General features: G+C 39.5%; 1 protein-coding gene across 1 annotated transcript; it reads left to right on the forward strand.

Moving 5' to 3' along the window:
* The first annotated feature begins 3,051 nt into the window (after positions 1–3,051).
* Positions 3,052–11,005, forward strand: LOC126047173 (transthyretin). Its single transcript, XM_049820450.1, has 4 exons — positions 3,052–3,183; positions 3,996–4,135; positions 8,711–8,846; positions 10,726–11,005. The coding sequence occupies exons 1-4, from the start codon at positions 3,115–3,117 to the stop codon at positions 10,831–10,833; spliced, it is 453 nt and encodes a 150-aa protein (XP_049676407.1). The 5' UTR covers positions 3,052–3,114; the 3' UTR covers positions 10,834–11,005.
* Positions 11,006–12,751: the final 1,746 nt, after the last annotated feature.

Below are 12,751 nucleotides of genomic sequence, written 5' to 3' on the forward strand. Positions count from 1 at the left end.
GCATTAATTCTAATTCTTCAGAGATGAACTTCAACTGATTTGGAATTCAGATAAGCCTTAAAGCATTCACATATTTGAGGATTATCTAATTTTTTCCATAACTGGGGGTCTCATACTTCTTGCTTTCCATAAGGCTGAGGTTACTCTGCACACCAGGCACTCTTTGACATTCTCTTCTCCAGCTCCCTCATCACCCTCTATGCTGGGTGATCACCCCTTCTTCTGGGTTTTGTGTGTCTCCTAGCCCCCAAATAGCCTTATGCTGTCTCTGTATTAGCTATGTAACCCTACTGTTTCTTCCACACCAGGATTCCTAAATATCTCTTTCTGAGGAGTTTTCAGTGACTCTCTTTACTCTTTTCTTACAGTAGGCCTTTTATGCTATTGCTCTCTGCTAAGGCTCCGTGTTGCACCACTTTCTTTGTGGCATGTATCCAGCTAGCAGTCTCAGGGAACTGCCCTGTTTGCTGCTCTTCGTGGCAGCTTCCCTACTCCTTCAGAAGGCCTAGAGTTTCCCAGCCCCACTTACTCCTCAGTGCCCAGCACTTTGTCATTTCACATTCCCATATTTTTTTATCTGGGATAAGTTATTCAGTCGATACGCTTCAGACTCCCATTCCACAGAAAATGTTTAACAACAACAGACAGACAAGGGTCAATCAGCACTTGTTGGATGCTCAGCAGTTTCCCATCCCCTTTCTCCTTTTCGCTCCACAATCACATGTTTTGATTCTCCACCAAGGGAAAATCATTCTTTTCAGCCAGCTTTTCCAAATTCCTGAGTCCTCCCATACATTTTATGGAAAACATTAGCATATTGTGCTAATAGGTTGAGGCTGACAATGGAAGGAGGAAGATCTACCTAGCATTGGTTTCACCAGGCTATATTAATTTTAAATTAAGTTCACATGGGATTTTAATAGAATTCTCTATAAATTCTAGACCCTTCATGGCCTTCCAGATCAGAGAAATAATAAAGATAATTTTTTTACCTTCCCACTGAGTCCACCTGTATCTTAGAACTTACAGAAATAATCTAGTTATCTGCAGAATGTGTGAACAGAGGAGATTCACAAACGCACAAAGTCTAATTTCCCTTCAGAATGGTGCCCCTGTTAATAGTCAAAGGAACCCTATCTAGGCTATGTAGGGATGGCGAGGGTTGAAAAAAACAGCAAATGAAGGACAAGAAAAAAAAATCATGCTCGGGGTTAGAATTTTCCATGCTCCTTATTCACTTTAAAAACCAGCTGCCAAAAGGTCAATGTTATAAAAGAGGAAAGTAAAATAGATAATATGGACAGCTGAAATACACTATCCCTGTAGACCTGATTTTTCAGAAACTGTTACCTTGCAGGAAGACCTAGAAAAAATAATATTTTTTTTAAGTCATTCTCCCATGGGAGAGCAATTTCACATGCAGGCAGGTGCCAGTATCATTAGTTCCTTGGCATTATTTCCCTGCAGAACAGCTGATGATAGCAAATGACAGGACAGTCTACTTGCACTAGGATACAGATAATTTCTCTTCGTGACATATAAAGCTTTACTGCTTCAGAGAAATATTTACAATGAGAGCAAAATAATGAAGTAAAGTGTCAATGTGCAGACCTAAGAGCAGTATTTACCTTTCTAAGATCTGAATACAACCCACAAGCACTAGATTGCAGCATGATTTGTTACTGCTGGACACCTTGCATTGACTTTTACATGCACACAAAGTGAGTGTAGAATTCTACCTACGTAGCAGCCTGCTTTGCTGTAAGTACAAAGGGCACTTTGATCCCAGCTCAGGAGATTACTGTAATATAGATTTTTTCAAAAACCAGCTTTGCCTAAAGAGAACAACTGCATAAAGCAGCCTGAAGGCATGAGAGCCACAAGAGAATACAGTCCATGACTTCTCAGACCTGCATCATAATCCTATTCAAGTTAAGAGGCAAAACTGCTTTTTGTTAGAATACTGTGAAATCAGTAAAAACCAAGTGTCCCAGCTCCTGAGAACAGAAGTGTAGGCTCAGGGTTGTTTAGGACATGGGGAGAAGGAAATACCAAACAGGGCTGTTTCTTTGTCTCTCAACTAGTACAAGGTATACTACAGACAACTTTTATGTGATGCAGCTGGAGAAACTCTGCTACACCGTGCCTGTTCCCCCAGTTGACACCTTCTCCCAATTTAGGCTGGGGCTGAGTTCAACCCTGTAAAACCTCTTACCTAAATGTACATTTCAGAGCATAACAATAACATTTCCAGCATAATAAGGGTTTGGCAACTATAACGTTAGCTAGATATTAGCATAAACTACCTGTCTATGCTAGTTGCCTTGGCTCCTTCTTGGGTATGTGGAGCAAGAGAGGACTCCTTTCGCTTTTCTGAGATCTCTATCTTTCCAAGGGGACAGAACTCTCCAGGTGTCTTCCGAGTGACTAAGAGGAAACCTCAATGTCTACCTGAAGATTAGGCAAGATGAATCCTTAGGAACTTCTGATGAGAGGCAGCATGTTGTCAGATCCTATCTAAATTAGGTTTCAAAAGAAACATTGCTCCTTGTAAACAAGCAAGGGAACTGCTTGGGAACCTGTCTCCCAGCATGGACCATTAGCACTGCTTGAGCCAGACAGAGAACAAACTCCATCACCCATACCAAGTCTGCATCTACATGTGGTAACCGGTCTTCAGAAAGCATTGAATACATTGAGAAGAAACATGAAGGTCCGGAGAAAGCATTGGGGCATTATCGTACACAACCTGAGGGCAAGCTAAAGAACATCTCCTGGAACTGGCTGGACTTCTGGGCAAACAAAGGTCATTTACATTATTCTGTAGAGGGCTTTCTACGAGTCTAATCTCCCCAGACAAGGGTCATGTTTGTGTCCGTTACTTATTCTCTTTGCTCTAGTGATCCTGCAGTCCTTCCATTGACTGCAATGGCAGTGCTATTCATGGACTAACTCTAGGATTGGACTATTTACTAAGCAAATAGTCAGAATCAGCAGATTTGGAGTCATATGGGCACCCAATAAGCAGCCTGTTTTGTTGTAGGATTGGGTATAAAATCCCAAATCCTCCCAGCTCCTAGCTGCTGGCACCAAGGCTCACTAACAGCAAACAGAATGGCCTTTCACTCTGTGCTCTTTGTTTTCTTAGCTGGACTGGTATTTTTCTCTGAAGCTGCACCACTGGTGAGTCTCTTTTTATTCAAACTCAATCATTACAAGAATGATAATCTAGATTTTCTAGATGACTAGCATCCTCCTCATCCATGAAATTCTGTAACCATTTGGCTTTGCTGGAGTGCTATTTTACTACCATTTTTTAAGTAGCTTCTTCAGAATTCTTAAAACTACTTAGTTTTTTTCCATTTACCCATCTATTTTAGGATATTATGAAAGGGTCAGGGATCTAGGAGGTGTGACCTTTTATTTCTGTTTCTGTCAGTTCGTGACTTGCATCCCGTATCTTCACTATAGAGGTAGCTTTACCTTCTTCACCAAACAAGTACATCTCTAAAGCACTAAAAAAAATATTTCTGAAGTATGACTAAGGATTCCATATAGTAAAATGAAGTTTAAGAAATAAATATTCTTACAGTCCTTAGGGATGTCATAGATATTTCTTTGTTGATTTCCTATGCTAACATACCCTGCCTGCACTTAACAATAATTTAGTATTTTATTTTTTTTGTGACCTCATTAAAAATGTATACTTTATAACATTTTCCCAGGGTCATATGCAAATCTAAATATTTATCAAGCAATCTGTTTGTATGTGTTTGTGTGTGTGTCTGTGTGTGTAATAAAGTGATCAGTATAAAGTTCTAAGATACTCTGCTTTAAGAAATAGATGTTCGCAAACTAGCTTTGAATACCATTTGACAAAGAACTTGCTTTGAAGTCAACGTTAATTCTGCAGTAAGAATCCATCTTTACTTTGAAGGAAGGTTTTTGCAGGGCTGGTGAACAGCTCCTATACAACCTCTTCTGCTTTCCCCAAGGTCTCCCATGGCTCTGTTGATTCCAAATGCCCTCTCATGGTGAAAGTGCTGGATGCAGTCAGAGGAAGTCCTGCAGCTAACGTAGCTGTTAAAGTCTTTAAAAAGGCTGCAGATGGAAGCTGGCAGGACTTTGCTACTGGGTAAGTTATGTAGTCTTATGGAGCCATTTTCAAGGTGCCTCGGGCAAACAATTGAGAATAAAGGGAATGGAGCTCTGATCAAAAAAGCAATATGTTTTCTAGCACGTGTCACACTATCACTGTTAACAGCAGGTGAATTCTGGTCTAAAATTCATCAGATTCAAGTGGAACTTATCCGTGACTAATGTACGTCCTCATTGCAAAAATATGTTGAGATGCTCATCTTATCTTTGTAAGGGAATAGGTTTAATAATTAATTTTTCTCCTAGCTTCTGTACTATCTTTCCTTTCTATAAAAAAGAAAAAAAAATTAAAAAGACTATTTAACAGAATTTTGTAGGTAACCCAGACTAACCTACTACCTTTATATGCAATGGATATAGAGCTTTATTTGCAGCAGTCACATACAAAATCCTCTCTGTAAGCTTTGTCTGCATGCATGCAAATAATAAGTGCATTAGCCTTCTCCTGTGTAACAAACGTGCTGGCTGGAAGAAACTCTTTGACGAGAAAGTTTTAGAGTCCCACTGTAACACAACACAGAAGCACAATCTCAGCATTTGGTTGTGGTCATTTCTATAGAGCTGCACGGCTTTTGCTAGAATGACAGCTTAATACTTACAAAGCATCCTCAGAACATCACTAAGGGGCAGGCAATAATACTATTATCTTCAGTCTGTGGGAAAAGTATGGGTAACAGAGGAATACAGTTTACTAAAATTCAAATAGATGAGGTATTCAGGTATTTAAGTTTCATTGTAACAACTCATTGAATCAGATTTTTAAATAAGTCCAGAGAAATCTCTAGTAACAGCAGGATATTCAAGCACAGAATGACAAGCACAAGCATGGACAGGAGCCACCAGAGAATCCAACTGCCTTTTACTAGGATTTTCATAGCATGATTTACATAAAAACTGCAGAAAAAAACTAGAGAAGACTACAAGGAGAGAGATACCGTTCTCTCCATCTGAAGGGTTTCTTTTTTTAAAACTCAAAACAAAAAATACTTTTCCCCATTGAAAAGGAACAAGAAAGTTTAGGAGATTGAAGGAGAAACAAACACCTTCACTCCCAAATGCTGAGTGTTAATCTAGGAACAAATGACTCTCAGAATGGATTTATATACTTTAACGAACAGAGAAACCCCATGAAAAAAATATGCATTGTTTTCAAGGAAAGCAGAGACAAGGATAATGTCCTGTCCTTAGTGAGTATTTCTGCCATTATTAGGAAACCCTGAATATTTCAAATGTTTCATCAAGTGCTCTTGAACATGTAATAGAAAATACAATTTACAGAGGGATAACACTGATAACATCAGTGTTACATGTCCTCACTTTTTCAGCATAACAGTGTTTTCTTGTCCAGTTTGCAATGCTGCTCTCAAAAAGCCCAAGGAGACAAATCCCACAGTTCTTCTTAGCCAACTTCTGTTGACAGTTTAGGTCAGTACACCCCTGAGAAAATCAAATCACTTCTTCTTAAATATAAACTGAGATTAACCCTAGGCAAGTGAGAAGCATCTTGCTGGGGGAAGGCAGTGGAGGAACACTAAACCGCAATTTTTATTGCAGGTAAAAATTTTGACCTTTCCGTTGACTTGCATCTTAATCAAGGCTGCTTTCAGCAATACCATTGACTTTAGCTGATGACACTCGTTTGAACGTGGTTTTCAAACGTGATTGCAATTTTTTTCTTTTGGGAAAACCAGAGTTTCTCTGTGTTAAACCAGATGAAAATCTGAATGCAGTCAAGGAACACAATCTGCAACTACTCCTGTCAGGTTAATAATATCTTGAAGTTACAGTACCTAGCAGATGCATATGGAAAAGCTACATTTTGTACAAATGTCTATAAAAGTTATTTTTTTACCTTTTTTTTTGTTTTTACTTTGCTAACACATTTTAGGGAATTAAGCAAATGCACCTAGCAACTGGTGAATTTGGACTAACAGTTTAAAAGGCAGGGAAGAAGTTCACATAGCAACAGCTGACTTTATTAAGAGGCTTGTTTCAAAAATTAGTCTAGCCAAAAATATGCAAGAAGAGATAACTTGAGCTGAGACGCACTCTGAGGAAGGCTTTAGGGAACAGAGACCTGGGAAACATATGATTTGGGTTCTATGCGAGCTCCTCCCATGACTAGCTTTGACCTTCTCACTCCTCACAGGTTTTTGGAAACCTAGGTCTTATCACGAAGTTCAAGAGTTGCATTCTCCAAACATAGTTCTCATGTGACCTAGGTTGTAAATCATAAAAAAACCCCAAAACTGCAGCATATTTGAAGTGGCTCCCCCTCACCCTCCTTTTTTTTTAAAAACTCCAAAATAATAATTCATGTTCCTGAGATATTTCCTCAGCAGTCTGCATCTGCGGGCAGAGTTCATCTCAGTGCAGTATGTGTCCCAAGACTTCATAAACATCATTGCACAGTATACATTTAACCTGGTCACAACATACAACTCAGTGAAAAAGAGGATGAGGATTGCAGCCTAGGCTGGAGCCATAGTAGCTTAACCAGTGGTTTGCCAATTTTTTGCTGTAAAAGCACAGCTTTTTTAACTTAACTGTCCATCTCACAGCAGATGCTGGCAGTCCAGATCCTATTAAGAATAAGCAACCATAGCGTATTTATTCCCCCACTCAGACAGAAATACTAGTCCTGTTCAGAAGGAATCACTTGTAGCATTTTGCTACCAGGGCCAAATGCAGGACATCCTCTGCCTTGTGCTAATCCCATCCAGGCTCTGAATTGCACACTGACCTGTTGGCTGTCAATGCAGCAGTAATGCTGAAGGGTTTGCTTGTGAGACCACTTGCACTGAATGGCTACCACTTAATAACTAAAATTAAGAAAGTGCCATTAACTCCCGGTAGTAGGCGAGAGTCTTCAAGTGAATTCTTGTTTCGTTTCCCAACTGTTCTGGATGGTTAACATCTGCAACTTTGGGTCAACACCCATCAGCAAAAGCACCATTCAAGCTGCATCCACAGTTTTCTCAAACTAAAACTAACTTGTTTACCCGAACAAAGATTTTGAGGCAGACACCATTTTTCTGTGTAATTGGTTTGTGTCTAGACTATCCAACTTGTATGCAGATGCATGTGAATTGCTAACTTGTACTCTGAACACTTCTGCAGGATCTCAGCAATTCTGTTTCATGGTTTCAAGGACACTCACCAATAAATTCTCCCTCCTTTTACCTACTGCCTTTTGTTAAGGCAATATAGGTTAAACCTGGAAGTACTAATTAAACCAAGAGAAAACAGATGTGTACACTTCACAAATACCCTGTGAGCCGTGTTTCAAATAGGGCTTGGATTCTCTGCAGGTTTGGTCTACCCTGGATACAGTTGATTCCACTTGTATTGGACCAGTGAGACTTCTGTCAGTCTTCAAAGCGCTGAACTTGAACTATAAGAAAACCTGAAAATTAGCATGGGATTTTCAATCCTGCTACTTCTTAATTTAAGCAAAAGCTCTGTCATTCAGACTTTTTTCATTCACCACCATTAACCAAAGTTGACAAATCCGATGAAGGAGGAGGCAGCAGCTGGGAAAGAAAAGCTGCAATAGCACAACTGATTCTGTCTCTGATAATCAGCATGTCACTCCTTTCTCCTCTCCCTCTCTTCCTCCTCAAGCTTTTCTGTTTTCTGCCTAGACAGCAAACCCTTGCCATAAGACTGAAAAGTTCCACTAGTTCTTCAAGTCAAGGCTTTCTTCATTTTTCCTTCAACTACATCATATGTTTATGAAGTGCTATAAATATCAAATAAGTATTTTCAGCAGGAAAAAAAAAAGAACTAGCAAAAAAATCAGAAATAAAATAAAAGGAAAGAAAAGAGATAAATGGCGTTTAGGTGCAATGCCAGCTATATTTCCTTCTTGCTTCTGGAATTCATTCACCCACAGTTTATTGTTATGAGCTGAGTACATAATCTCTCTGAGCTGGGAATTCCTATTGCTCACTTATATGGCACCCAGTGGAAGAGGCCCCTGCTCTTTGACCAAGGCATTGTAATTCAAATTAATAAAACCTTGTGATGCCAAATTGCTTCTTCAAGACACTACCACTTAGGGTCACATAAAACCACATCAGTGTATAGGGGTAAAACCTAAAGCCTCAGTGCTAATAACTAGAGAATGAAGTAATTTTCCACTAAAATCTCTCTTCTCTCTTTAACTGTAATTTGAGATTTGGCATCTTGCCTTTCACCATGACAATCCTTTTCCTAAGCCACTAACATTTGGTTCCAGAGGGCACTTGGTGCAAGTTAAACATGACATTGAAAGAAAGCCCTTAACTACAATCCCTGCCATAGCAACAAAAATGACAAAAAAAGCCACCCAACTTTGATTTGTGATGAATACGGATGAGTTGGTAGCAAGGACAGGCTCTGCAATGTGGAAGCATACACTACATAGAAGGAGGGAATTATTTCAGATGATTAGAAACCATTCAATGTAGAATTTGGCTGTGCAGCACCTTTCTTATTTAATATTCCATTGTTTCTGTTTAGCATCTAAATGACAGTATAAAATATTTATGTAGATATTTTACCATTACAGTAAAACCACAGAGTATGGGGAGATCCATGAGCTCACAACAGAAGAACAGTTTGTAGAAGGAATATACAGGGTTGAGTTTGACACCAGCTCTTACTGGAAGGGACTTGGCCTTTCTCCATTCCATGAGTACGCTGATGTAAGTATTTGCAAATATACCCAATAACCTATATACTCTGTAGTGGCATCAGCTGGTAAGAACAAATACAGTCCTTTAATACTGAAGGAGCAGCATCATTCAGTGAAATGGTTCACTGCCACATAACACTGGGAAAATAAAGGCAGTATATAGCTGGCTAAGCCAAAGGAAGTAGCCAACTTCCCTGAAAATACTGACACAGCTCTTCCAAAGTGGAGCTGCGTCCATTCACCCATTCAGACCAGTAGGGACCTTTGTTCAAAAAGAGCTACATTATTCAAAAGTACACGGTGTTTAAAAAACAAACAAGAAAAAAAAAAAGACTGCTTTTATTGTTGTTGAAGGAATATACGGATTTAGAAACCCTAATTTCATAGGAAATAAGCTATTCTTTAATCAGAGGTACTTCCCCCATACCAGTCACCTGAAAATCCCTGAATTCTAGTATGACCTGTAATTACAGCAAAAACCAATTCTTTCTCACGTGCCTTTTTAAAAAAAAATTATGCTCAGTACTGAAATATCCAATAGAAAAAAAAGGCATAAAAATATAAAGAAATAATCATAGTGGGAAAGGAAAAGTTGGCTGTTTCATTGATATTGAAATTTCATAAGCAGGCCAGCAATATAATCATGTATTGTGCCTCCCTTTGCTTTAGGTCCTACACTGATTTATTGTGTGTTTTATTCTATTACATTTATTTAGCACTTCCAAAAAATTTGTTTCCATTCTTCAGGCTTAATCTGCCATTAAATTTAAGTTTCCCCAAATTAAGTAGTCCGGAATGGCTACAGGTTGTGTTGTAGAACATTTTATACCACAAGTTTATGAAGCTCTGTGGAAGACTAAAACAAATGACTGAGGCCCAGGTCCACAGAAGTCTGAAGTGTGGCTTGGGTCATTTAGATCAAATAAACAATCCTCAAAAATATTCCCTAACCATTTGGGAAAGTTGCTGGGGCTTACAGAAGGGCTTCACCTCAAAAGGTACATAAAAGCGCCTGGTTGAGACTCTTCCAGCTAGGCTCTTGAAGAAGCCTTCCTTTGACGTAATAGCCTACAGGTCAACAAATTAGCCTGGGAAGCAGGCAGAGTTCAATGACTGTCTATGTGCAAGGTAACTGAACCTACAGTCCTCACATCCCAGCAGCTTAGGCTTTGGCAGGATCGGGATGTAGGAGGGAACTCTCTAGTCCTGTTGTAGAAAGTACGTAATGGTTCAGAAAATAGAGCAAATATTAGGCTAAAGAGAGCCAAAGAAAGTGGGAACTTAACCCAGGTGATGACATTTTCCTGGGAACTTGGTGTCCCAAGTTCCAGGGACTGATTTGGAGAGCAGCAAATTTGAATTATCTTAGGACAAGGGTCTCTCCTTGTTCTGTGAAGTCTAGCCACCCAGTTCTTAATGCAAGAACCGACCCATCACTAGCTGTCTTAAAAACAGGAGAGGCACTGAAGTACAGAAAGCAGCTTTGGGGTCCAACCGCCTACCTTGCTTGGACACCTCACACAGAAATTGTATTTAAGTTCACTAGATGGGATTTCACCTCTCTGTCTTTCTTACTGGTCATTTGAGATACCTCCCCCTCATCCTCCCACTCCACATCACAAACTAGTTTGCCTGGCTCAGGTGCAGGTATCTCCACCTAGCTTCACCACAGCCAAGGCTCTTTGTGGACCTCAGTCCAAATCTCACAAATTTCTCAGTCTTCAGCAAGCATCACAAAGTAATGGGGAGCCTTACCTATCAGAAGCGTAAAATCATTGACTGAACTGGCAAAGTATTCTGCAGAGGAAATGGAGTGTGCTTCCTAATTCTTAATGAGGTAGTTTTGAATGTACGTTGTTCATCGTGATCACAAGTTTTCTCTTTTCCAGGTGGTGTTCACTGCTAATGATTCCGGTCACCGCCACTATACCATTGCCGCTCTCCTCAGTCCTTTCTCTTATTCAACCACTGCTGTTGTCAGTGATCCCCAGGAATAAACATGTACTGTCGCTACACACACCCACCCTCCTCCGCTAGAACTATCGTAGGCTTTTAGGAGGAAGTTTTTTCCTACTGCTAATGGATAACTTTTTGCTACATTAGGTTTTTTTCCATTTTGTAACCTGGCTAACCTCAGACAAGTCAATAAAATGTTACTTCTTTAAAACAGTTTGGATTCTATTGGTTAAGTTTTTTTTGTGTTCTAAGGTGTCATGTTTTGCATTCAAGTGCAAAGGACATCTGGAAAACATGCATGGCAGAGCACTTGATTTGGTTCTGTCATCTTCCTCCATCACCTTAAAAAAAGTCTCACCAAATGCGCTGGCTCAAAGTGAGAAAGTGACAGAGTTGTGCTACCACCTTAAATAATTTGACCAAACACATGTACTCAAAATAAGAACGTCATCCATGCTGCTCATAGTTTACACACAGAAGAGTTGGTCCCACTATCAACTAGGTCACAGGGTAAATAGGAGAAATTCTGAATACCTAGCAGCAGAACAAACAATGCAGAAAGACTGTTGAAATATATATATCCAGAGAGCTGAAAGAGTTAAAATCTGTGTATCCTTACTTAAAACTTCAGGTAAACCTCAAACCTTTGTCATTTCAAGAGGAAAGTTTGCTTCAGAACTTCCTAGACTGATTGAGCAGCAATTTCAATTAGCCCCATTTTTAACAACTCTGATCTTTAACCCAGTTGGCTGCTGTATTCAGGTGCATTCCAATTAAATCTCTAGCAAGTCAAATTTCTAGCCATCATTAAAAAAAAGTCCTAAAATAGAAGCATCATCTTAATATTCTCTTCATATTTTTAGAAACAGGAAAAGGTAAGCTGTAGAGTGACTGTGATTCAATAAACTGACCAAAGACTTCGAGGGCTTTAGCAGCGATTTCTGTAGACTGATGGCCTATTGTATTTAAAATAACCTGAAGCAGAGGAATTGTTTTTTAACAGGATTACAGAAACTACAGAGATAGTTACTGAAAGCATGCCATTCAGAAACCATCAGCACTCATCTGCCACTGACCTTGGAGTTTATCTCTATACCCAGAGCCTGCTTGGGATGACTGCATACCAAGTGAATTCACAATTTACAAAAGCTTGCCTTTAACGTTTCACTATTTGGTTACCTTTGTCCCCCGATTTCTGGACACTACCATAGTTACACAACTCCTGTAAGCAGTGCAAACACCATCAGCAGCACCCATCTTAAAGCATGCGGATTTCATGGGATCCTGCTATTCCTGGAGCTTGAACACCAGCAGGTTTGATTTGCAGTGGGCTATGCCCAGCCCTCAAAATAGGACATAAATATGTCCATACAGGCGTAGTCATTAAAAAAAAAAAACAAACAACAAAAAAACCCAGCGAAAAACAAATCAAAAACCTATTCTGCATGTAGTCATCCACCTGATGACAGGATAAACCTAGTAAGAGAGTGTACATACATATGTTTAACCAAAGATCAGAAAGACAAAGTTTAATTTCAAGAAGTAACATAAAATGAAGCAGATGCTTCTGGTGGGAACTGACTTGCAGTTGTACAGGGAAAGTCCCGAACTTGTACTGAATCTAACGGACAAGTAAAGCAATACAACATAAAAGACTGCTTAACTGTTCTTCAGAAATGGGTATGTAGGTATCTGGTTATCATGCTGGAAACCAAAAGTAATGTATTTTTCTTCCAGGGGAATGCATAAGATAGCTAGATAGCCCACACATTATCCACTTGCCTTTTATCAGAGGTGGGGAGAAGGCCACCACAGAGAGAAATCTCTTAATAGGTAAACATGGGTGAGTCAATTATGCCAAGCCATAACCCCAGAGAAATTCTCACTGAAACTCAAACTGCTGAGTTGACAAGAAATTTTAATTTCTCACAACTGTGAGATCTATACAGCACTATTCCT

Source organism: Accipiter gentilis, chromosome 2, assembly GCF_929443795.1.
Source record: "Accipiter gentilis chromosome 2, bAccGen1.1, whole genome shotgun sequence".
Lineage (NCBI taxonomy): Eukaryota > Metazoa > Chordata > Aves > Accipitriformes > Accipitridae > Astur > Astur gentilis.